This window comes from Felis catus, chromosome B4 (genome assembly GCF_018350175.1).
Source record: "Felis catus isolate Fca126 chromosome B4, F.catus_Fca126_mat1.0, whole genome shotgun sequence".
NCBI classification, from domain to species: Eukaryota; Metazoa; Chordata; class Mammalia; order Carnivora; family Felidae; genus Felis; species Felis catus.
In genome coordinates this window covers 89,741,074-89,765,281 of record NC_058374.1, presented here as the reverse complement: position 1 = coordinate 89,765,281, position 24,208 = coordinate 89,741,074, and the positions used below count along the sequence as shown (strand labels likewise).

At 39.9% G+C, this 24,208-nt stretch overlaps 2 protein-coding genes across 6 annotated transcripts in view; both read right to left on the bottom strand.

The window, feature by feature from the left end:
• Positions 1-4,636, bottom strand: part of TBK1 (TANK binding kinase 1) — a 54,061-nt gene extending 49,425 nt beyond the window's left edge. For 2 of the 3 annotated variants that reach the window (XM_023257194.2, XM_023257192.2), the window contains exons 1-2: positions 4,483-4,636; positions 1,955-2,072 (exon numbers count right to left, since the gene is read on the bottom strand). In XM_023257194.2, coding sequence (XP_023112962.2) covers positions 1,955-2,041 — 87 coding nt within the window. In that variant the 5' untranslated portion in view covers positions 2,042-2,072; positions 4,483-4,636. Of the gene's footprint in view, positions 1-1,954; positions 2,073-3,894; positions 4,408-4,482 lie in introns of those variants that run through there. The other variant, XM_023257193.2, reaches the window with a different exon arrangement.
• A 3,243-nt stretch (positions 4,637-7,879) lies between these two features.
• Positions 7,880-24,208, bottom strand: part of XPOT (exportin for tRNA) — a 37,471-nt gene continuing 21,142 nt past the window's right edge. For all 3 annotated transcript variants that reach the window (XM_011284111.4, XM_011284112.4, XM_045062023.1), the window contains exons 14-25: positions 23,974-24,093; positions 23,518-23,612; positions 22,685-22,754; positions 19,874-20,112; positions 18,141-18,426; positions 17,057-17,246; positions 16,137-16,253; positions 15,849-15,964; positions 15,121-15,168; positions 14,501-14,572; positions 11,321-11,377; positions 7,880-8,468 (exon numbers count right to left, since the gene is read on the bottom strand). In XM_011284111.4, the coding sequence (XP_011282413.2) occupies positions 8,442-8,468; positions 11,321-11,377; positions 14,501-14,572; positions 15,121-15,168; positions 15,849-15,964; positions 16,137-16,253; positions 17,057-17,246; positions 18,141-18,426; positions 19,874-20,112; positions 22,685-22,754; positions 23,518-23,612; positions 23,974-24,093 (1,437 nt within the window). In that variant the 3' untranslated portion in view covers positions 7,880-8,441. The remainder of the gene's footprint in view (positions 8,469-11,320; positions 11,378-14,500; positions 14,573-15,120; positions 15,169-15,848; positions 15,965-16,136; positions 16,254-17,056; positions 17,247-18,140; positions 18,427-19,873; positions 20,113-22,684; positions 22,755-23,517; positions 23,613-23,973; positions 24,094-24,208) is intronic.

The window sequence follows — 24,208 nt, the reverse complement described above, 5'->3', positions numbered from 1 at the left end:
AATGTCACTGAGAACAAACACGGTTTCTTAAAATATATCCCTGGGAAGAGTATTATGGACTGAATACTAAACTGAGTCTTCACAATCTTTTAAGTAAATTCCTATGCCTCTCAAATCCTTATTTTAGGCTTTCTGACTATATTGGATAAAGTACATTTTTGTTTCCTTTGAGGAAGAATTTGGGTTGTTTTAGGGTAGTCTGATCTGTCCTCATTCATTCATTCAACATTTACAGAATGCCTACTATATATAGGAACTTAAAAGGAGGACACTGAGTATCTAAGTAGGGAAAGAGGACCAGAATCAATGAAATATTTACGAGCACCAGGCACTTTAAATATGCCTCACCCAATCTCTATCACTATTGACTACTTATCATTCCATCAGTTTCCAACTGACAACCCTTCTAATGGCAACCTTGCTACTAAACCCAAAGCTCTCTGTGGGAAGGAACTGTGCATCATTTGCAGTTATGTTCACCAGGTTCATCACAGTGCCTGTCACATACCAAGTGACTATTAAAATCTGTTAATGTGGGTCACAGGAAGACAGACAATCAGATGTAGTCTCAACGCTAAACCTTGTGTCGCCACCCACCTCTTCTTCTTGGCACAGGGCACAAAGCAAAAACAATTTCTAGGATAGGAATACCCAAAGTTGATCACAATGGACACAAAGACAACAAATTTGATCAAGGACTCAGTACCAGTGGGTAATTCTGGAAGAGAGAAAAAGGCTAAAAGCTCTCTGCAGGACACTTCTGATTCATTCTCTATGAACCACAGAGACTGTTTACAGTCATAATCTCTCCCCAGAGGGAACAGTCCCTCCCCTCTGAATGCGTATCTCACTGTTACTGACAGAACTGATTGGTAATCACCAAGGCTACAGGAAAATATGAAGAAATTCCTCCTTATTAAAATACTTAAAGCTCTGGTTTCTCAAAATAAGAATTTAAAAGGCTCTGAAAATCAAGCTCAAAACAAATTCAAAGTGTTGAAAAATTAGTGGATTATTTGCATTATAAAGGAATTTTCTACTCCAGCTTCCCTCCCAGAACAGCTCTAATGATCTTAAATTTCTTCAACTTCTTTATTTTCTAATTTTTAAAAATTAGCATTTATTTATTTTTGAGATAGAGAGCGTGTGTGTGAGCAGGGGAGGGGCAGAGAGAGGGAGATACAGAACCTGAAGCAGGCGCCAGGCTCTGAGCTGTCAGGGCAGAGGCTGACGAAGGGCTCGAACCCACAAACCGTGAGACCATGACCTGAGCCCAAGTCCGATGCTTAACTGACTGAGCCACCCAGGTGCCCCTTACATTTCTTCACTTTAAATTATATTAATTATCTTTAATTTCATCCTCCAATATCAAATCTGACAAAAAATCTTTTTGGTTCTTGAAGTGCCTCCAAGATTAGCCCTCTTATTCTATTTTCACTTTCACTAACAAGTCCTGGCTACCTCATACCTTTTAAACGTGGACTCCTTGCTGATAATCTCGTTTGATTCTAAGCTACCTTGTAGGGTGCTGTTTACCGGGGCATGAAGCTATAGGACAGCATATCAGCATCATCTGTGGATTCCCCTCAAACCCTACATCTGCCTCCCAGTATTTCTCCCTCATCTGTAGTCCAGTCCGGTACACCGACATACCCAACTTGTTAGGGAGATCACTCACTAACACCGGAGGCCTAGCTTGGGAAAAGAATCAGAAGGTAGAACATGAATCTTCCTAGTCTCTTTATTTTCCCCACTCTCAACACATAACCTCTGCCACCACTGGGCAGACATCACTGACTCTGAAACAAGCTATACTTGAAATAACCACACGAACAGGTACTCTCTTTAGACAGTATGACCAAAAACGTCAAGTCTCACATCTTAGTACAAGAGTGCTTCTCAGAAGAGTACATACACAGTGCTAAAAAGTCTTCACGGTTTTCTTTGAACCAACCTTATGCCTTCCACGAAAGACATTTGCAGTAGCTCCTTGGCCTAAAATATCAGACAAAAGCCACAGATGATTAGAGGTGCTCTGCATCTCGGCTTGGTCAGGAGATCTTCTTATTAAACTAAGAGAAAAAAAAAATTTGCATGTTTGTTTTAAGGGAATAATACATTTGAGGAACAAATGTTAGATCCTTTTAGTCTCAAGTAAGATCACCCCTTAGTTATTGCTAACTTGAAGTGCACAGTCTAATGTAACAATCTAAGTTTCCAACAACATTAAAGGCTAAAATGCTGGGTGGGCTCTGAAAAAAACATTAACTGATGACATATATTCACTTTAATTCATTTATCACAGGGCTACAGAAACATCTATTTCCCTTCTAATTTTACCTCTGTCAGAGTGATACTGGCCACTTCTCTCCTTCAAATGTTTTGAAAGATTGATCAATGATGAATTATAAAGTGTTTTAAAATAAAGCAACAACGTACAATATAACAGACAGTAAAAGAATTACTTTGTTTCCTTAAGGGCACCGTTACACAATGAAAACAACTGTTGCCATGGCATAACATTTCCATAGCTTAAAATTTCATCTGTATAGCACCTGACAATCATAATGGAAAGGTGCAAGGTTTTTTACACCTGAAAAGTTACTAACTCTCCTGAAATTAATTTAAGGATAGTTTCTCCAATCTCCAAGTATAAAAAGACACATACTAAGTGTATACTACCAAGTCTTAAAAAATGAGCAAGTGGAAGCTATCTATGCATGCAGGTGCAGGCTATTATATATTAAGTAAAATCTCTGTACCTTCTGCTTAATTTTGCCATAAACCTAAAACTGCTCTAAAAAGTTGACTTAAGAAAAAAGCATCACCCCTAGCCTTGTCCTTTAATACTGGAAAGCTATATAAGGATATTAAAATATTTGAGCTCCCCATTGGAATAAAAATCAGGTATGCTAAGTAGCATAAACCCTAGTCTCACCATGCCACCTTAAATGTGCTGTAATATCAGAAGGGATCTTAATACCCCTCTGAACTCCGTTAGAATTCGGTGATGAACTAATGACTGCCAATATTCCAAGAAAGATTAGGAACATAAAGAATGGCCAATTTTCAACAATCTTTGATATACTAAGATATATAATTTTACCACCCATCTAATTTAGATAAGGAACGTTATATACAGCACTTCATTGCAAATAAGCAATAAAAATAAGATTCGTTTTTTACAAGTAAGGGATACACCTTTGTCAGCTGAGGTAATTAACAATAAACTCCTCAACTACCTTTTCAATATTTACAAATACTTGTCAATAATGAAAACCCTTCCCTAATTGCTGTAACTGTGCTGAGATAACTGTAATGGAAAACAGTGTCGTTAGGTACCTATATGTACCTAGTGAATAAATATAAACACATTGATCAGCTCAGATATCTGCTTCTCTACATGAAGATAGCAGACTAGTTTCACAGTCATCAGGGGGAAATGTCTTTTGGTGACTACCTTCCAATAAACCCACAATAACAGCATGCTAAAACATGACTCAGCACATCCACAAGGTGTATGCTTTATAAATCTTGATACACTACAGGCAAGCACTCAACAAGTATGTTACTAGTGACTCTGCCTTAAGCCTACTTCCTTATACCGTCCAAAAACGAAAGTTATTATTCGTCCATAGATGAGAACAGGTTTGGTGACAGGCATGCGGACAAAGTCCAAGGATTTTCAAACTCAACCACTATGTTAAATAATTCAGCGTTCTAGAGTGGAAAAACAAAACAAAACAAAAAACCAACAACACTCGGTTTTTGGTTATGTACTGGACAGTTAACGGGTAGACCTTGTTTTGAGGCCACCTACTGAAAAACACCTGGGAAACGGACTGGAAAACAACCCCGTAAGGCATTTCCCAAAGGGAATGTTTGGGAATTTACATTATAGGTGTATATATTAATAAACGTCTGCTTCCAGCTTCCGGTTAGTCAATCCCCGCCGTCATCATCACTAAAACCCAAACGAAACGTCTCTTTTGAATCATCTGAAAAATCAATCCATTCAAACAGTGACGATCGTGTCAACGCTCATAAAGAGGGGTAGAAGCGGTCCAACTCCAAGGAAAAGAGGAATCCGTCTCTGCAGCGCGGCCAGGGCCCAGACCCGGTAGCGGGAACGGCCTCTTTCTTCCTGCCCAACGTCGCTATACGCTGACCCGGGAGGGCCCCGGTCAGAGGGCCGGCCAGGGGGCGAGGAGTAGAGATGGCAGGGACCGGGCCCGCGCGACCATTCCACCGGCTTTCGGACGCCCCAGACACCCGGGGGCGGGGGGGCGTCCACCTAGTCGAGGTCCGGGGAGGGCTCGGCCTCGGGTCGTGCAGGGCTCATCGGGTCGCCCGCCCCGCCCCCGCTCTGACTCAGCATCCCCGCTGCCCACAGGGGGCGGAAGCGCTCGGCGCGAGCCCGTGCCCACCTCGCTACCCGTGCCCCGCGCGGCTCGGGCCCTCCGCCCGCGCCGCCCCACTTACCGCGCCCGGTCTCCGTCGCGCCACCGCCAGCGGGCTCCCGCGGCCTCCTTGCGCCTCGGGACACTTCCGGCTTCGCGAGCCCTGGCCGCGGGCCACGTGACCGACGGCCGGCGCGCGCCGGTGCGCGTGCGCACGCCCGCCGGACCGGCCCCGGCCTCGGCAGCCTGACGCTGGTGCTGTGCCGTGTGTCTGGTGCGGCGGCTGGCTTCCCGAGCCTTTCTAGCGAGGGGTGGGGAGGCCGGTGGCTGTCTGGAGTCCGAGCCGGTCCAGTCCACACCCTCTGCCTGTACCCCCTTGCTCTCCGGGTGAAGCCGCGGGGGGGGGGGGGGGGGTGCCCTGCGCAGTGAGCAGTTTCAGATTCCCACAACTGCAAATCCCGCCCAGTTCTCGAGAGCCAACGGCAGAGTGCGGCGTGCGGTGGTAGTAGGGAAGACAAACAGCGAACTCCTGATCGCAAACACTCAAAGAGTCACAGGTGTGCAGACTGCTGGACACGAGAGAGGCTGTCACTGGGGAATATCATCGTCTGGAGGGATCGATCTGGAGCCGCTTTAAAGACCGTAGGCCGCCGTGGAGCCCCGTGATCGCCTCAGAATAATCCGGACGTAATTCTTAGTGTAAATGAGCTCACTTCTTATATATTTGGCGTTGTGGGGTGAGGGAGTCCGCAATGTCTTCATTCTCTCTTTAAGCGGTATTTTGGAAAATGGCGATATATCTTGGAAATTGGCAGTATTGGAGAACTCGGTTAAAATCGGGTCCTGAATATTCGTGCCTCCAAGATCTGAAGCAGCTGTTCCCTAAAGAGTGATCCCCTCTGCCAGCTGATTGCATCGCAGCCTTTCTCAACAGATGGAGAGGCCACAGAGACTCCTGATGATCCAGGGCTAAACTTCTGAGAGAGGGGAAGAAAAAGGATTCTTCCCGGATGAGAACTACGGCAACGGGGAATGAAATAGGAAACCAAGGCAGAGTGGTTGAGAGCAGGGTCTTTTGAATGGAACAGATCTGGGGTCGCAGTCTCAACGCTCCCCACCAAATACTGACTCTAAGCATGTTTTTCCAAGTCAGTTGTGTCCTTTGCACAATGGAGGTAACAGAAGCCCACAGTAATGCGTTATTACAAAGGAAATTACTTTATTAGACTTTTAAACAATGCTTAAGTCATGGAACCATTCCAACAAATGTTTACTGCTTACAATTGCAACCAATTTCAGTTCTCTTGTATCTAATGACAAGAAGGGGACCTGTTCAGGTTCCTTACAACAGTAAAACCCACAGCTCAAAAGTTTTATGGGAGAAAATGTGATTAGCTGAGCCAAAGGCCTTGATTCACATATTTACCACATAAGTGATGCATATTGATATACAATAGTATTAAGTGAGCCAGCTTATGGTTAACTAAATTTAAGACTTTAAATAAACTGTTACGCACAGAACTAGACCAGGTGTCTTAAAATCCTTGTGGTTCTGTAGTCAAGTCACACAAATCTGTCTTTTGGCTCAATGACCCCATCTGTTAAGAGGTGAGATTCACTCTTGTGACACTTATTTGGGTGCTTGTTTTTGGAAACTACAAATAAGGTAATTCATGATGAAGCAGAGGTGCCTAATTGCTATGGTACTCCCTACATAAAGTGCTCTGGATAACTTCAGGGAAAAAATGGGAATTATTATACATAATTATAGAACATGAAGTTTAACTTCTGTTGCAGACTCTTAATTTCCATGTCTTGATTTTGCTTGGCTCTGAACACACGTGAATCTTTTGAAGGGCTTTAAAGAGACCGGGGAAAAAGAGGTGTCACCTTCACATATACGGAACTAAGAGTACAGTGGCCATAGCTAGCATGAAGCCTTCAGGAGCAGGTACCGTAAGCTCATTTCACACTTTCACAGATGCAAAAACTGGGGTAGGGAGAAATTTAACTTGCTTAAACTTCTAAAAACCAGTGACTGGCAGAACTGTCACCTGAACCTACTTACTCTGGATCTGGAACCTGTCTTAACTCTTAACCACTACACTGTGACTTGTTAGTACTTTGAAAAATTAGTGCTCTGATAACAGATGCCAATGGTCTTTCCCACCGTGTAGGAAAACTTATGAAACACTCAAGCTTTCACTGTTTAACTTTTATGTATTTTTTTTTTTTTAAGTAATCTCTATGCCCAACATGGGGTTTGAACTCATGACCATGAGATCAAGAGTCATATGCTCTATATGACTGAGCCAGCCAGGTGCCCCTCACTTATCTACTTTTGAAGATCTTTTTATTGAAATATACATTTCACTGATCTATTCTGACAACTGTTAATTTACTTTAGTACCTCTGTCCTATGATGAAGGAAAATGTTTAAAATCACTTATGGAATTAACCCTAGAAAAAGATTTACGTATATCATTCAGAATAGTTTAAGGGAGTTTATAGACCACACTGAAGCCCATCGTGAAACCCATAGGGGAACCACATGGGCCAAAGTTTGAAAAGAAAAACCAAACCAACAATCCCCTAAAATCTTCCTTAGGCTTTTAGAATTTAAACTTATATGACTGCAGCAATTTAATTCTCCCGTTCAGTGTGTCCCTCCTTTCTTAGTTTTCCAATACTACTTACTACTGATACTTTTCCTCTTGCTTTCTTGCATAGCCATGAATAAAAACAGCGGTAAGTACTTTTAGTAACTAAATGGGCAGCTACTCGTAAGCCTCATTAACACATAGGTATAGTGTCCTAAGTAAATCCAATAAAGGAGGGGGAAATTGGATTTTAAATTCTATCGACAGATTGAAACATGCTTTTTCTAGCATCTTAAAAAAAAGTCTAACGGGCGCCTGGGTGGCGCAGTCGGTTAAGCGTCCAACTTCAGCCAGGTCACGATCTCGCGGTCCGGGAGTTCGAGCCCCGCGTCAGGCTCTGGGCTGATGGCTCAGAGCCTGGAGCCTGTTTCCGATTCTGTGTCTCCCTCTCTCTCTGACCCTCCCCCGTTCATGCTCTGTCTGTCTCTGTCCCAAAAATAAATAAACGTTGAAAAAAAAAAAATTAAAAAAAAAAAAAGTCTAACAGAGGCACCTGGGTGGCTCCGTCGGTTAAGTAACCAACTCTTGATTTCAGCTCAGGGTTTGTGAGTTCAAGCCCCACAATGGACTCCCATGTTGACCATGAAGGGCCTGCTTGGGATTCTCTCTCTCCTTCTCTCTCTGCCCCTCCTAAACTCGTTTTCCCTCTCTCAAAATAAGGAATATAAAAACAAAAAAAAAAGAGTCCAACAGAACTATGTTGCATATAACGTTTTGAGAGCATAAATAAATCATCCATAAGCCTAAATGTGCAATCTTTAAATGGGAAATCAGGGAGAGATAATAAGACTATTTATAATAATTCCAAAAAAGACATGGTAGATTTCACTACGTAAAATTTATTTTTTTTATAAAAAGTGTGTAACACTGACACCTACTCTTAAATCAGTTAATTTATGAAACCATTCTCTTTTGTAGAACACACATTGGCATCGAAACAGTTTAAAGAAATGTAATGGCTATCTACAAAAAATTAGTTTTGATTTGTTGTATTCTCCCCATATTTGGAGTCTGCACACATAAAAGGAAATTAGCAATTGAAAAAAAGCACACTGTTTTCCTGCTATGTGGTCTTTATAAAGGATTTAACATTTCCAGTAAAAAAAAAAGGGGGGGGGTACTAAGATAACCGTGCTGTATCTTTTAACAGCATTTTTATATAGAACAATTTGAACTGGCATGCAAGCAACTTCTCTTGTTGTCACATACCTGTATTCAGAGAAAATTACACCCATTTTACAGGAAAAGTTCCAATACATATACTGCAATAAGCTTAAAGCAATGTTAAAAAGACCAGTGTGAATGGCACACAAAAACTGCTTCTTTATAAATTATTAACTGGAATTCTTGATCATAAAGTAGGCACAGGGAGATCCAGTCCTTAGGGTTTTGCTCTCTGGAAGAATACCTGGAAATAAAGTATCAGTACAATTAGCACTGGTGTCAGAAGGTATCACGTGAAGAATGGCTCCAAGTCAGTTTACGAAATACAGTCAATACTCAGAACATTTTACATGCTTCATAAATCCACACATGGTACAAGAACTTTTTTTCTGGACAATTTGACCAAATCTAGTGGTAACTTATGTTGATGTTGGCCGGGAAATTAGTGAAACTATGGTATGAACTCTAAGGCTAGGAGAATCAAGTGTGCAGAAGAAAACATGCTCAGACACCGTTTGCTGACTGGCACACTGTCAAAGGCAACGCTGGGAAATTAAATTCTTAGGAAGAAATAAACACATCAGAACTAAAGATAACAGCTGTTATCCCTTAAGGAATTTATTATTCACTGGATTATAAAACAATACTTGCAACTCACCATTGGAGACAATGAATGAATAGGCTAGAGGCTGCTTTGGGGACCGGCCCAATAGTACATACTACCTTCCATATTCCACAGTCAGGTACATGCTAAGTGAGCACTAGACAGACTAAATAGGCAGCAAACTCACTAAGGATAAGGACTGTAGTCATCACTGCATCCTTAGCACCTACCAGATTGGGCATTCATTGAACAAATCTATTGACTAAGTGAAGAGAAGGATTGGTATATGAGCAAAACAGAGCCTTACAAAGAGGCCATGCTTGAGGTAGGCCTAAAAAAATGGGTAGAATTCATAAATGAGGAGGGTTGCTAATAAGGCAGAACTGTTGAAGAACAGCAAAGACCACTCCTGCAAGAGAAACTAGAAAGACAGTCTGAGGTCAGAATATAAGAAAACAAAATAAAAAAACAAAAGTCCTGAATGTCAAACCAAGAAACACGAACGTGTTTTGTAGTCAGCTATATGGTTTATGAAGAATGAGGGGAATGGATTTCAGAGGACTATTCGGTGTTTCAAATAGGCTTGGCTACAAGGGAAGGGAGATCAGTGTGAGGTAACAAACACATACTGGAGTAGCAGCAGGGGAGACAAAGTGAGAGTGAGGAAGAGATAAGATATGAGGATCAATCACACCTAAAGAGAGTAGGCACACAAGAAGGAATCCACTTTTCCCAACAAGAATAGTGCTCTCCCAGAGATAATGCTAGCACTGAAGAGATGTTGGGCTTGGGAGCAGACTTTGTATAAATGCAGCCGCATGAATTAGTATTTTTGGAGCACAAGCCTGCCACACTGTACCTGCATCTGCTTACGGATACCTTTAATAGCCAGTTACAATGTGTTTTAGTCCTTTTATCCAGTTTGATCAGTTATTTAACAGAGATTACCTCTACAGGCACTTTGCTTTTACAGGGACATGGGAGTGGGGAGGGTTCCCAATGATAACCAGTAGCTCCCGATCATCTTCTCACAAAACTCTCGTCAGTTTAAGCTGACAGACCACTACTAGGGAAAAAACTGGCAAGGGAAGATGTTATAACCGGAGCCCAAGCATGACACACTTTACTTCCTCAGCAAAGGCCCTGACTTAGGAATTTTACTGAATGCCTCGGACAAAAAAAACCTGGTAGCCATTCGTTAAGTCACTTGCTACTAACATATTTAGCATGTTCTGCCCTCCAATTTTCTGAATGAAGGTAATAAAAATAAAGAACACGTCTTCATCCTGTCACACTGGAATTTTATTTCCAGAGCACAAGCTCTTTATAGGCAAGAGAAGTCACTCGTACAGATATCTGCAGCAGTTAGCACAGTACCTGTTACGTGAAAAGTCATGATGCAGTACTGAATGACTACCTGGGTGACAGCAAGACAGTTCTGCCTTACAAATTTAAGTTGTCAATATGAATGCCAAATAAGCATTTGGTATTTCTTGCCAACTTGGCGCGTTTTTTAAAAAATTCACTCATTTTGGGGCGCCTGGGTGGCGCAGTCGGTTAAGCGTCCGACTTCAGCCAGGTCACGATCTCGCGGTCCGTGAGTTCGAGCTCCGCGTCGGGCTCTGGGCTGATGGCTCAGAGCCTGGAGCCTGTTTCCGATTCTGTGTCTCCCTCTCTCTCTGCCCTTCCCCCGTTCATGCTCTGGCTCTCTCTGTCCCAAAAATAAATAAACTTTAAAAAAAAAAAATTTAAAAAAAAAAAAATTCACTCATTTTATGAATGTAAAAAGAGCCTTGACTGCCAAATCAGAGAGTTTGTTCTGTTCGTTCTACAACTCAGAAGTTTCAAAATAAGATACACCAAGTAATTCTTACTTCTGTTTTTGTATTTTTAGTTCCTTTCTTTCATTTCAATAGGGTCACACGTTCCTTTTTTTTTTTTTTATAATATATTTATTTTGAGAGAGAGAGAACAAGAGAACGAGAGAGAGAGAGACAGAGAGTGCGCATCCCAAGCAGGCTCCATGCTATCAGCGCAGAGCCCAACGCGGGATTCGAACTCATGAAATGTGAGATCATGACCTGAACCGAAGTCAGGAGTTGCACACTAACCAACTGGGCCACCCAGGCACCCTGGGGGCACATGTTCTTAAACATGACTTATCCCAATCCTGTAGCTCCTATCTAATTACATCACACACTATAAAAGGAAACTGGCATTTTCATAGTGCGTTCAAGCATATACACAGTGTGCTTACCTCACTTTTTATGATCTTTTCTAAGAGCTTAGTTGAAAGGGACTTTATAGAAAACTCTGAAGTATTAACATCCAAAACCGCAAATTCTTGGAAGTCGGTTTCAGAACAAAGAAATCCCCAAACAAGTAATAACTGGTAAGACTACAGTATGACACAGTATCCTGTAATATGTATTCTCTCAGCTCTAAAATATTACCTTATGATATGAATATGTGTAAGTTTTCCAAATACCTACCTTTAAGTAATTTTTAAAAACTTTAGCATCAGGCTGCTGAAGCGCTTGACAAAACTCCTGGGGGGCCCAGATGGGAGGGGGGAGAGAGAGAGAGAGAGAATGAATGTAATTGTATTAAATTCACTGTAAATCAAATCCACAGTTTTCCTTTTTAAACTGTGATTAAAAAAATCCATATAACTGAGCATCTTAACCACCATAATGCTATACATTAGCATTAACTCTCTGCACACTGTTGTGCAGCAGATCTCTGGAACTTTTCATCTTGCAGAATTGAAATTCTATACTCACTGGACATCAACTCCCCCTTTCTTTCCCTACCAAGCCCCTGGCCACCACCATTCTACTTTCTGTTTCTGAGAGTTGGACTACTTTAGGTACTTCATGTAAGTGAAATTGTGCAGTATTCATCTTTTTGTGACTGGCTTATTTCGTTTAGCAGAATGTTCTCAAGGCTCCCTCAAGATTGTAGCATGTGACAGGATTTCCTTCCTTTACGACTGAATAGTATTCAATTGTATGTAAATACCACATTTTACTCATCTAGTCATCTGTCATAAGGTGCTTCAAATCTACAGTAGTCGGATAACTCAACAGGTCGTCAGCAAAAAAGGTTCTATGGCGTTTCAAATGTGATACTTTTCAGAGACTGCTTTCACTTTTGAGAACATGGGTCTCCCACAAGATTGATTCACGCCTGAGAAGGGAGAGTGGGACAAAAACTGCATTGCTGTGGCTGTTCTCATCCAATAAGAGCAGTAACTGAGCAGAGCTAGACCAAAAGAAAAAGAGTTAAGGCGCTCTAACAGAATTCTGAAAAAGTGTTGTCATGAGACATATGAAAAAAAAGGAAAACTGGGGATGTTTATCTTCTATGATCAAATTATTAGACAGAAATATAGTTTTCCTTTACTTAACCTGGTATATTTCTATTTTTGATGTGCAAGGTCACTGCTTTCATTAAAACATTACCTTATACTTATATAACAAGTTATAGCTAAGAAAATTCATTAATACCTCTAAAGTTAAAGATAGCATGTTATGAAATGAGACCATAAATTCATTAATGATTACTCTTATGTGAGATCTATCCTATTTTTCATTCAATTTTTTCAATGCCTTTCATAAAATAGCATGATAAAAACTTTAAAAAAAATTTCTTTTAAACGTTTATTTATTTATTTATTTATTTATTTATTATTTTAAATTTTTTTTTTTCAACGTTTATTTATTTTTGGGACAGAGAGAGACAGAGCATGAATGGGGGAGGGGCAGAGAGAGAGGGAGACACAGAATCAGAAACAGGCTCCAGGCTCCGAGCCATCAGCCCAGAGCCTGACGCGGGGCTCGAACTCCGGGACCGCGAGATCGTGACCTGGCTGAAGTCGGACGCCTAACCGACTGCACAACCCAGGCGCCCCAAACGTTTATTTATTTTTGAGACAGAGAGAGACAGAGCATGAATGGGGGAGGGTCAGAGAAAGACAGAGCATGAATGGGGGAGGGTCAGAGAGAGAGGGAGACACAGATTCCGAAGCAGGCTCCAGGCTCTGAGCTGTCTGCACAGAGCCCGATGCGGGGCTCGAACTCACGGACCTCGAGATCGGACCTGAGCCGAAGTCGGACACTCAACCAACTGAGCCACCCAAGCACCCCTAAAACTTTTAAAAAACACTGTTGCTGAAGGAACAATTCTTAGAATCCCTTCAAGAGAGTCTAACTCTAGTTGTAATCAAAACTCTGATACCTTAGTTAGATCTATGTGCTACTAGGTAAGTTGGGGTAACTACATGCCAAGAAAATAACTGAATACCATTATAAAAATTACTTTGTAATATATAAAAATGTAAGACTGCATTCCAGATACTTACTTCAAAATACAGTTTCAGATTTTAAAAATTAAGCATTGATAAGCTTGGCACATGTAAAATGAACCACCCAGCACAAATCTTCAGAACAGGTTTGTGTGCTAGGGTGCCCTTTGGCAGTCTGGGGAGCCCACTGGACTTTTAGTTTTGTTTTTTTTTTTAAAGCATTGCGTTTTTGTTTTTAATTCATTTTGAGCGGGGGTGAGGGGCAGAGAGAGAGAATCTCAAGCAGGCTCCACACTGTCAGCATGGAGCCCGATGTGGGGCTCGAACCCAGGAACCAGGAGATCATGACCTGGGTTAAAATCAAGAGTCGGACACTTAGCCGACTGAGCCATCCAGGCACCCCTAAAATGTTTTTTTAAAATACTGGGTGTCTCAGTTCTCAGTTGGTTAAGCGTCTGACTTCAGCTCAGGTCACGACCTCACGGTCTGTGAGTTCAAACTCCGCATCGGGCTCTGTGCTGACAGCTCAGAGCCTGCATGCAGCCTGCTTCAGATTCTGTGTCTCCCTCTCTCTGCCCCTCCACTGCTCACGTTCTGCCTCTCTTTCTCTCTCTCAAAAATAAATAAACATCAAAAAAAATTTAAAAAATATATACATTTATAACACATGGGATTAGAAAGCAAACTAATTATAATGACTTCTGGTTATCAAAAATATTTTTTTTTCAACGTTTTTAATTTATTTTTGGGACAGAGAGAGACAGAGCATGAACGGGGAGGGGCAGAGAGACAGGGAGACACAGAATCGGAAACAGGCTCCAGGCTCCGAGCCATCAGCCCAGAGCCTGACGCGGGGCTCGAACTCACGGACCGCGATATCGTGACCTGGCTGAAGTCGGACGCTTAACCGACTGCGCCACCCAGGCGCCCCTCAAAAATATTTTTGATATGTGGTGGAACAGTAAGAGATGCTGACTGAGACAACAAGGTCTAGGGGTGTTAACTTAAAATTTCAAAATCTTGGAGCGTACACAGTATTTTGAGATTCCTGGGAACAACTAATGTGAAACGAAAACATCTGTGATTTCTACCGGGGACAAAGTCACAGGCAATGGGAATGGTATTATGATTTGTCACCTACACCATGGTAGGAAATTAAATTTCTGGTTAAAGTTTAGTGAAAATAAAAATACAATTTTTTCCCATTCAGTTTCATATACCCCCGAAGTTTCAACTCTTACTATCCTGTATACAGTAAAACATCAAGTTGAATGCAGCCTGACTTTCTTGAATCCAAATATAAATTGAACTACACAGTCATATTTCTTTAATTAAATTAAAAGGAATCTGCTGGGACAACTCTTACCTGAATTATCTCTGGAGCTACTTGCAAGGAAGGCAGGTATTCTTGTTGAAGATACTGAACACATTCTGGGCCCTAAAAATTAAGATAATTAGAACTCAATTATTTTCTTCCTTGATATTAAAATAATGCATAAAAATGAATTAGAACAACACATGTATACTTCAAACACAATATGGCATTGTGATTAAGAACAGAGAGTCTGGAGTCAGACTGCTTTGGTTTGAAGTCCGACTGTGGCAAATTTCTAGTAACTTGAGGTTACTTAACCTCTCTGAGCCTCAGTTTTCCCATATTAAAAATGGAAGTTATTGTGAGGAGTGGATGAGTTAAGAAATATAAAGCTTTTGAATAGTGCTTGGCAGAGTGCCTGGGGGGCTCGTGTCCAACTCTTGATTTAGGTTCAGGTCATGATGCCAGCGTTGTGGAATCAAGCCCTATGTTGGGCTCAGCACTAAGCGTGGGGCCTGCTTGAGATTCTCTCTCTCTCCCCTGCCCCTCTCCCGCTTGTGCTTTTCTAAAAAAAAAAAAACAAAAAACAAAAAACAAAAAAACAAAAACCCAAAATGTTAACAAATCTATGTGTAAGATGAAAATGAAGGGGCATGGAGTACAAAGCTTACCCGTTTGAGATGAATTGTTTTCAATGTCACCGCACACTCAGACAAAGCCTATGAACAACAAGGTTGAGAATTTTAATACAGTCAATTTTTGGTTAGTGATCCCACTTGTCTTTTTACTTCCCTGGCCACTGCTCATTAACAATTACTTCCAAACAAGAGACAGAGGAAGGAAAGTGACCAGCATGTGGAGTAAGTGGGTTGGAGAGAAAAAGGGAAAAAATACAAAAATGCTGTCTTAATGCAGTAAATCAAATGACAAAAACTAGCTTTTACTAGGTTTTGGGGAAATGGTTAAAGGGTACTGCTTGAAATTAAGTATTTTGAAAGTAAGAGCTAGGGAAACTATTACTTGAGCAAGAGAAAGTTACTTTTAATGGTTAGGAAAATACCATTAAGAACAAGGTTTAGAATGAAAGCGCAGTGGAAAAGTATAACTTAACCAAGCTTTAAAGAATGTTTATATAATGTATCCTTTCACAGTCCTTGAAAAAGGACTGTTAAAGTTGAAGGAGCTGGATTTTATATTCTAAACTTCTGTATCAGGATTCAGTAAGAACCCACAAAAGATCCAGAAGAGATCAACCTTTTAAAAGTGAATCCTAATTTGAAATTTAAAAAAAGGTGGGGGTGGGCCAATGAGACTAATACAGTCAATCTGGCATTAAGTAAACTGTGAATTAGAATACATGAGATGTACACAAGGTGAACAAAGATTCCGAAGTGCTTACCAATACTGTTTGTGCATCTGCCAGGTCAAAGGTCTGTTTTAAAGGTGCTAGGAAACATGCAGGGACAATGTGCTTATAAACAAAATCAGCAAATCCCACTGGTCCATCTTTACCTCCTGTCAAGAAAAGGCAAATGTTCACCTTGCATAAAAAGAAAGTCAACTATCATGAGGGGAAAATCAACTCCCAGCTCTCGTCCATGTTATAGCTGGGGTTCCACTTCATCTCTAAGAGTCTTAGGAAACAAGCTGTGGAATGAAGTGTTTTGTTTTGCTTTAATCATCTTACCCCAGAGTTCCACCAACTTGGAGAGGATGATAAAACACGTTTTCTGGGCAATTGGATCTGGATATTCGACTGCTCCTTGGATAACAGTAACCAGAACTCGTTCTACATTTTCTGCACCTGAAGCAAAATAAAAACTTGAGTTTAATTTTTAAAAGACCTAGAAAAGCAACCTGAAGCTTTCACTTCATATAGTGTAAGAAGACAAAAGCATGTACAGAATTGGTAAGACCCCTCAATTTTTAACTTGGCTAAATTTTAAGCATAAAACATTAAAAAGTAATTATTCTCTTGTTATCCTGACCTCTGGATTTCTTATATAGCAAAATTCTCTATGTTGATCCATACAGTCCCATTTATTTTTAATTTCAAGATGGCAAGCTGGCCAGTGAGACTCAATTGTCAGGTCAATGCTGGTAAGTTGCCACCATGCTATTTATACTACTAAAGAACCAATTAAAGAAAACTGCCCTAGGGGGATCCTGGGTGGCTCAGTCAGTTAAGCATCCGACTCTCGGTTTCAGCTCAGGTCATGATCTCGCTGTTTTGGGGGTTTGAGCCCCGTGTCGGGGTCTGTGCTGACAGCGTGGAGCATGCTTTGGATTCTCTCTTCCTCCTCTCTCTGCCCTCCCCCGCTCATACTGTCTCTCTCAAAATAAATAAACTTAAAAAAATAATTAAAACTACAAATATTAAAAAAAAAAAAAAATACTGCCCTAGGAAAAAGGGAACTGAATACAAATTAATTTTAAGGTCCTCTGCATGAAAATAGATTTTCACCTTGATGATAATGAACTGTCAACCCAGGTGCGAACATACAACCACCTTAGAAGTTTGGTATTCACTTCAATGAGCTCTTACTCCTACGGACGTGCAACTGCAACTGTGACAAGGCCTCGAGCAGACAGTATCAGCACCCCCACCTTGATTTGCTATGACTTCGCTCATTCCGCTGCCTGTGACTGTTTGTAGGAAAGCAAAGTAACTCCTTCGCAACATTTGCTTCTCTAAAGCAGCAGACTGGTCATTTTCTTCTGCCGGTCGGAGCAACACTTCAAAAATTGCATGAAGCAGAGGCATGAACATTTGCTGTAAAAAAGGAGATACCTGTATCTGAAGATAAAAAAAACTATTACTACTTCAGAAATGAGTAAGATAATTTATATGAAACAGAAAAAACATGTTTTACATAGTCTTTATCCAGAATTTAATATATTTACATAATTTTGTTAGCAAATACCAATGTCAAAACAAAAATCTACATTGAACATGTGCATTATTGAAATCTTCAAAATTGTTAGCTCACTGCCTACAGCCCAAGATTCAGGTTAAAATAATAGGGACTCAGATGTATTTCACCATCAAGTATCGCCATGGAATATATTCAAATTTAAATTCTCAAGAAACGAATTCTGTTTTGCTAAATTTTTAGCAGAATTTATATGATTGGGCTTTCAAGGCTTTACATGCTTTTTGGCAAACTCCTTAACATCTTCGTCTCAATTTCCTCATATATAAAATACAGTTATCTCTAGGGCTGTTAGGATTGAATGAATGTACAAAAAAAGGCTTAGAACAGATTTTGAACACAGAAAGCACTGTTAGTAAATTTTATTATGCGGCTTATATTTGCCTTAAATCTCCTTGTACAATAAAAGTGACTTTAGTACACTGAATTAATTTCAAACTCCTGCTTGGGTACCCAAGTTACAATCCTTTTCATTTACCCCTAGACTGTTAGTACTCAATGTCATTTTTATTTGCTCTTCTAAAAGAGCAGACTAATAGTTTTCTTTTGCAAAGAGCAGAAAAAATGTTTTTACTAAAACATTTATTAAGGATGTCCTATGTGTCAGGCAGTGTGCTAGACAGGGGTTGACAACAAGACCTATGGTCCATGCCCTCAAGTGACTTATATTTAAAGAAAAAATAAGCCAAGGGGCAAATGCCAAAATATGTCTAATTTGTAAGTCAGGTGATTCTCTGAGCTCTGAAGGTCTGTGGTACCTTAAACTTGGCTGTAATCTGGTTGATAAGAGGAATGAACTCCTGGAGGTCTTTTGCTTCACAATCTTTGAGCATGTGTTCTGAGGCAGACGGGATGAATGGAAGAACTTCTTCCTCTAGGCAAATAATCATTCGATGAAGGAAAGTCCGAACGCCACTTCTGAGAATATCCTTTTGTAAGGGGCAACTGAGTGCTGGCAAGAATGTCTGTAAACAGTCCAGATAAACTTCGGAACAGCCACATTGTTTCACAGTCTGCTTGTTGCTGAAAGCTTTGCTGGTTCGACTACATAAGCAAAATCAAGCAACTAGTTTTAGCTTTATTCTTTGGAAGTTTTATGGAGTAATTAAAAATAATGCACAATTGGGGCGCCTAGGTGGCTCAGTCGGTTGAGGGTCAACTTCAGCTCAGGGCATGATCTCGCAGTTTGTGGGTTCGAGCCCTGCATCAGGCTCTGTGCTGACAGCTCAGAGCCTGGACCCTGCTTTGGATTCTGTGTCTTCCTCTCTCTCTGCTCCTCCCCCACTCACGCTGTGCTTCTCTCAAAAATAAATATTATTTAAAAAAAAAAACAAAACACAATAAATCACACAACTGACAGAACTAAGAAGCCAATTTTTTTTTTTTTTTTTAAGTTTATTCATTTATTTTGAGAGCAAGCGAGCAGGTAAGCAAGCAGGGGAAGGGGCAGACAGAGAGGAAGAGAGAGAATCCCAAGCAGGCTCTACGCCGTCAGCACAGAGCCCAACGCGGGCTCAAACTCACAAACCATGAGATCATGACCTGAGCAGAAATCAAGAGCTGGACACTCAACTGACTGAACTGCCCAGATGCCCTGCCAATTATCTATTTTCCATGTCACAACTGCTTCCATCTTTGGCTAATACAGTTATTTGCATACTATCGCTTCTAGCTACCATTCCAGAATAGGCTCAGGTTAAACGAATGACAGGTCATTAATACAAGCCTTCAATGAAAATCTACTTAAATGTTTTACTAAAATCCTGATAAAGCAAGCAGAAAAGAGAAAAAAAATACACTTACTATGACTGGGCTATATTAGACAATCTGCAAACTACTGACTTAAATTTAGAAAACAGTCTTTAGAATTCAAGTTATTTATATATCCTAACATTAGCTTTTACACCGAAGTATTCTATAGAGCAATTTCCCATTAGCAACCACTCCAGCTTTCATACGTTATTGTCTGCCAATAAAATATATGGGCAAAGAGGAAAAAAAAAGGCAGTTGGGGTGGTCTTCAGGACACAATGCAAGAGCTAGAAAGAAACCTCAAGACTTCATCTTTAAAGAACCAAGACTGATCCAGGGGTGCCTGAGTGGCTCAAGTTGGTTTAAGTATCTAAACTGATCCAAGATGTCTCCACATGTCATTAGTATATAAACTCTTCAGTTAACGCCCCTAAATATACAATCAACTTATACCAAAGAAGTCAGATGATCAAGGATTTGGATAGTTATCAAACCAGAAATGCAAAATGTTATGTGACCTAGTCCCTTCTTCAGTTAAATCTTCTAATTTATTGGATATAGAGAAGAAAGGTTTAGATAATTTTCTGGACAATCCAGTTTTCAAAACATGGATATGTGTGCCCAATTATTGTGTGTGTGTGCGTGTGCACCCAGTGCTAAAAGATCCAAGTAAACGGTTCTTGATGTGTGTTCTGTGTGTGCATACTCACTTTACAATCTTAACTGCAATCACACTCACCTGGCAAATCCAACGGCATGGTTGAGACAGTCTGCTAGTGATGCCTGCCTTTCTTCATCTTGTGCCAGCATCAACTTTTCTAACAGAATTTTAAACTTCTCCATTAGTGGGGTCAACAGATTTCTCATTAATGCTTGTTTCCGTTCGGCAGGATATTCACTGTTAACAATCAGCACTCCCGCTGTCTCATAAATAAAGAGTTGATCATCGCTGCTCAACAAAGACTGGTAACCATTCTCCTAGAAAGAAATGTAATCCTACTGGTGTTTATCGTTGTTCAGTTCCCCTCGTTTAAGTACAATTACTGCGATAGGGACAGGAGATACAATCTATCACATCAACTCATTATTAAAAAGTAGATCAAGTACTTACCAAAAACAAATTTTCTCCCAGTACCACATAATGGAAAGAGAATGGAATTTGAGGTCAAAAGATCAAAGGTCTAATTCTATCCTTGATAAAACAGTAAACTGTCGTATAAATTATTAGTTACCTTCTAACTTGTTCACTTTTGAGAACAATCTTATTTGTAAAGCTGTTACGAGGCGAATGAGATGTGTAAAGGTGTTCTGAATGTTAATACAAGGATCACACAGGTAAATATTTTGAGGAGTATTTAAGAATTGAATAACAATAAAAACCACACAATAAACACACCACACACACACATACACACACACACACCAGTTGTTACTTTAGAATGTATGAAAATAAGACTGCATATGGAAGAAATAGTTCTCATTCAAGCACAGGTAAATATCCCATACACTGGTCAATTCTTATTAATGACTTTTATTATTTTTTTACGTTACGTTAATGATTTTTATTACTTTTTACTTTGGGAGGGATCAAAAGGAGGGTGAAAATACCAGAGTGCACTCTAGATCCAACACTAAAGCTCCCTGTTAAAAAATCACATGGGGCACCTGGGTGGCTCAGTCGGTTGGTTAAGCATCAGACTGTTGATCTCAGCTCAGGTCTTGATCTCACAGTTTCGTGAGATCGAGCCCCGCATGGGGCTCCACACTGACAGTGCAGGGCCTGCTTGGGATTCTCTGTTTCCCTCTCTCTCTGCCCCTCTCCCTGTCTCTCCCAAAATAAATAAACCTAAGAAAAATTACATAAAAAGCGTGCCCGGGTGACTCAGTTGGTTGAGAGTCCGATTCTTGATTTCGGCTCAGGTCATGATCCCACAGTTTCATGAATCAGAGCCCTGTGCTGGGCTCTGCACTGACAGTGCAGACTGCTTGAGAGTCTCCCTCTCTCTCTGCCTCTCCCCTGCTTGCACTCTCTCTCTCTCTCAAAATAAACTTAAAAATATTTACATAAAAATCTAGTTCTAGAACAAATTATGTGGTGATTTTATATAAAAGAGTACCTCATTTATTAAAAGAAGCATGTCCCCATATAGAAGTAGCTAAAGCATTTAAGTACCACTAGGACTAATCACTGCTTTAGGGGTTAAAAACACCAAGATAAAGCAGCTATATGGATATCAGGTCCTGGGGCACCCGGGTGGCTCAGCTGGTTGAGCATCCAACTTCGACTCAGGTCACGACCTCACAGTTGGTGAGTTTGAGCCCTGAATCAGGCTCACTGCTGTTAGTGCACAGCCCACTTCAGGTCTTTGGTCTCCCTTACCCAACCTCCCCCCCTCATGTTCTCTCTCTCAAAAATAAATATTTAAAATAAAAAATAAATGAGTTAATTAACGGTACTTAAAAATGGGTACTCATGACCCTATTAAGCAGACAACATTCAGTAAAAGCCTCTAAACAAAGTGTTTTTATATACTAAAAAGGAATTGCAGCTATAGTTTAAGCCCTTGTTTATACAAACAGTATAAAAAATCAAAGATTTCTAATATGTATAAGACGATATTGCTACATAAAACTTTCTGAATGCCTAGGTCTTATAAGGTCACTGTAAAGCTGCCAGGGAAAACTGGCATTAATTAGGTGAAGTTCTTTCATGTATAGGGTTTTGTAATATGCCAAGACAATTTAAGCATATAATTCATTAGTAATCTTTCATTCAGTGAAATTATGTAACCACTGAACCCTAAGTTTTGATATGCAATGAAAAGAACAAAAGTATTATTTTATGTCTAACACTTCTCAAGTGGAAGCTTTAGTAGGAACTTTTATCAAAATGAAAAAAATGAGTCAACGTCAATGTACAAAAACATGTAGAGGTCAAAATATACTTACAAAGTATCTCAATTTAAATCTTTCGGATGAAATGAATACCAAAATATCAACCAGCATTTAAACATTTTTAGCCAAAGCCTTAAATTACTCAAAAAAAGTCACTCTACTGGTAGCAGTCACTTAGAATGGGCTAATATGATCATATACTAAATAAGAAAAAATTTAGAAATTAAATTTTTCCTTCTCCATAAGATACTTCCAACATTTAACAGTGAGAACAGACCATATCTCATTCTGCCAAATTTATCAGTCAATTCCTGATTATTTTCTATCACTATTTTATTAATTCTAGTATGATGTTTACTAATCCCAACAGAATTTTGGTAAACAGAAGTAATTAACCCTTGCACACACCCTCTTCCTCTCTGCCACCCTGACCCTTCATTAAGAAAACTGCCTAGAGTAGGTGGACATTCACTTTCAAATGTTCCCTCTCGGTAAAGAGGGCTTTCATACCATTCTTCCTTTCTGATCTTATACTCTAATAAACTTTTGTCTGCTGCTCAAAAAAAAAAAAAAAAGAAAACTGCCTACAAGGCATTAGCATTAAAGGCTAAAGGAACGTATGGCTTCAATGATATTTGGAAAGATAGATACTTACAGGTGGAGAAAGCTCTAATAAATCTTGTATTCTATTCAGAATATCCTCAATGAAAGGATTCATTTGTTTACTGAAAAAAGGCCAAAGAAAAAAATCACAATTATGTAAATAGTGCTCAAAATACCAAATCCCCCTTTATAAAGGGCAGAACTAAAAAAAAAAAAGTTCCGTTCTACGTTAGTCAGTGTAATCATTAAGACTAGCTATGATTTTTTAAAATTACAACCTTATAAGCCTTAGAATGAGTTTTCATACCCCCCCCCCCAAAAAAAACAGATTAGGTTAAAAAATTTATTTCTAAGAACAAGAAATATATTCTTTAGAATTTCAAAGAAGGCATACAGTTATAACACCAATAAAACTGTTGGCTAAATAAATAACTAATGCCATTACATCTGACTTCAGCTCAGGTCATGATCTCACAGCTCATGAGTTTGAGCCCCACATCAGGCTCTGTGCTGACAGCTCAGAGCCTAGAACCTGCTTTGGATTCTGTGTCTCCCTCCGTCTCTCTCCCTCCCTTGCTCATGCTCTCTCTCTCTCTCTCTCACACAAGTGAATAATGAACATTAAAAAAAAAAAAATTAAATAACTAATGCCGTTAATGATGACAGCTGTTCTATATAAAGGTATGCTTTATTTGCAAAGTACCGGGGGCTAATGAATAGTAAATGAAGTCGTAACATTATGATACCAAAAAAGAACATTTCATTAAAAAAAAAAAGCCTTAGAACAAATAGAACCAAATCTACAATAGGTTTTTAGAAAATAATTTATAGGTCGTATTTAATAATCTTAAAAAGGACACATAACAGCTGATATTTCGTACTTACTTTAGAGACTTGACAAATCTGGAAAACAGGTAAGCAGCTCGGCTCCGCACTTTGGCACTAGAATGCCGCAGACCCCTATGATCTAAGAAGGCCATCTAAGGAAACGGAGACACTTTCACTACTTCTGCACTTACTTACGGGCTTTTATTGTTATTGTCACAATACATGTTTGTTCCCATCAAATTTTACTTCTTAGCTCCCAGAAGGCAGGAACCTGGTATATTTAACAAATAATTCTTGAGGACACCAATAGGCCCTGGAGGACTTGTTTTAGATGACTGATTAAGCCAGAAACTGTCTATTTTAAAGAAATAGAAGAGGGGTCGGTTTCAGTGTATTCAAGAGTTTCTGAGAGCTTCTGGCTCCAAGAAAATTTATAAAAATAGACTACTATCTGCTCATTAGCAGAAATACCTGGAAAAAAACCCAGAAACTGAGGATAAAATATATACTTACTAGGACACATGGAATGTGTTGAGGTTCAACTGTGAAAAACTTTTCATATCTAACAACAGTTTCGAAGAACTCCAATGTCACAGATGTATGCTGATAGGAACTAACTCCTGATGTTACCAACTGGAGCAGAAAAAAGTTAAGACATCTGTCCTTAATTCATTGTAACATCAAAATACCCCAGTATTAACAGATGCTAATTAAGGAACTCCCATTAGCTTGCAGTGAAAACAGAAAA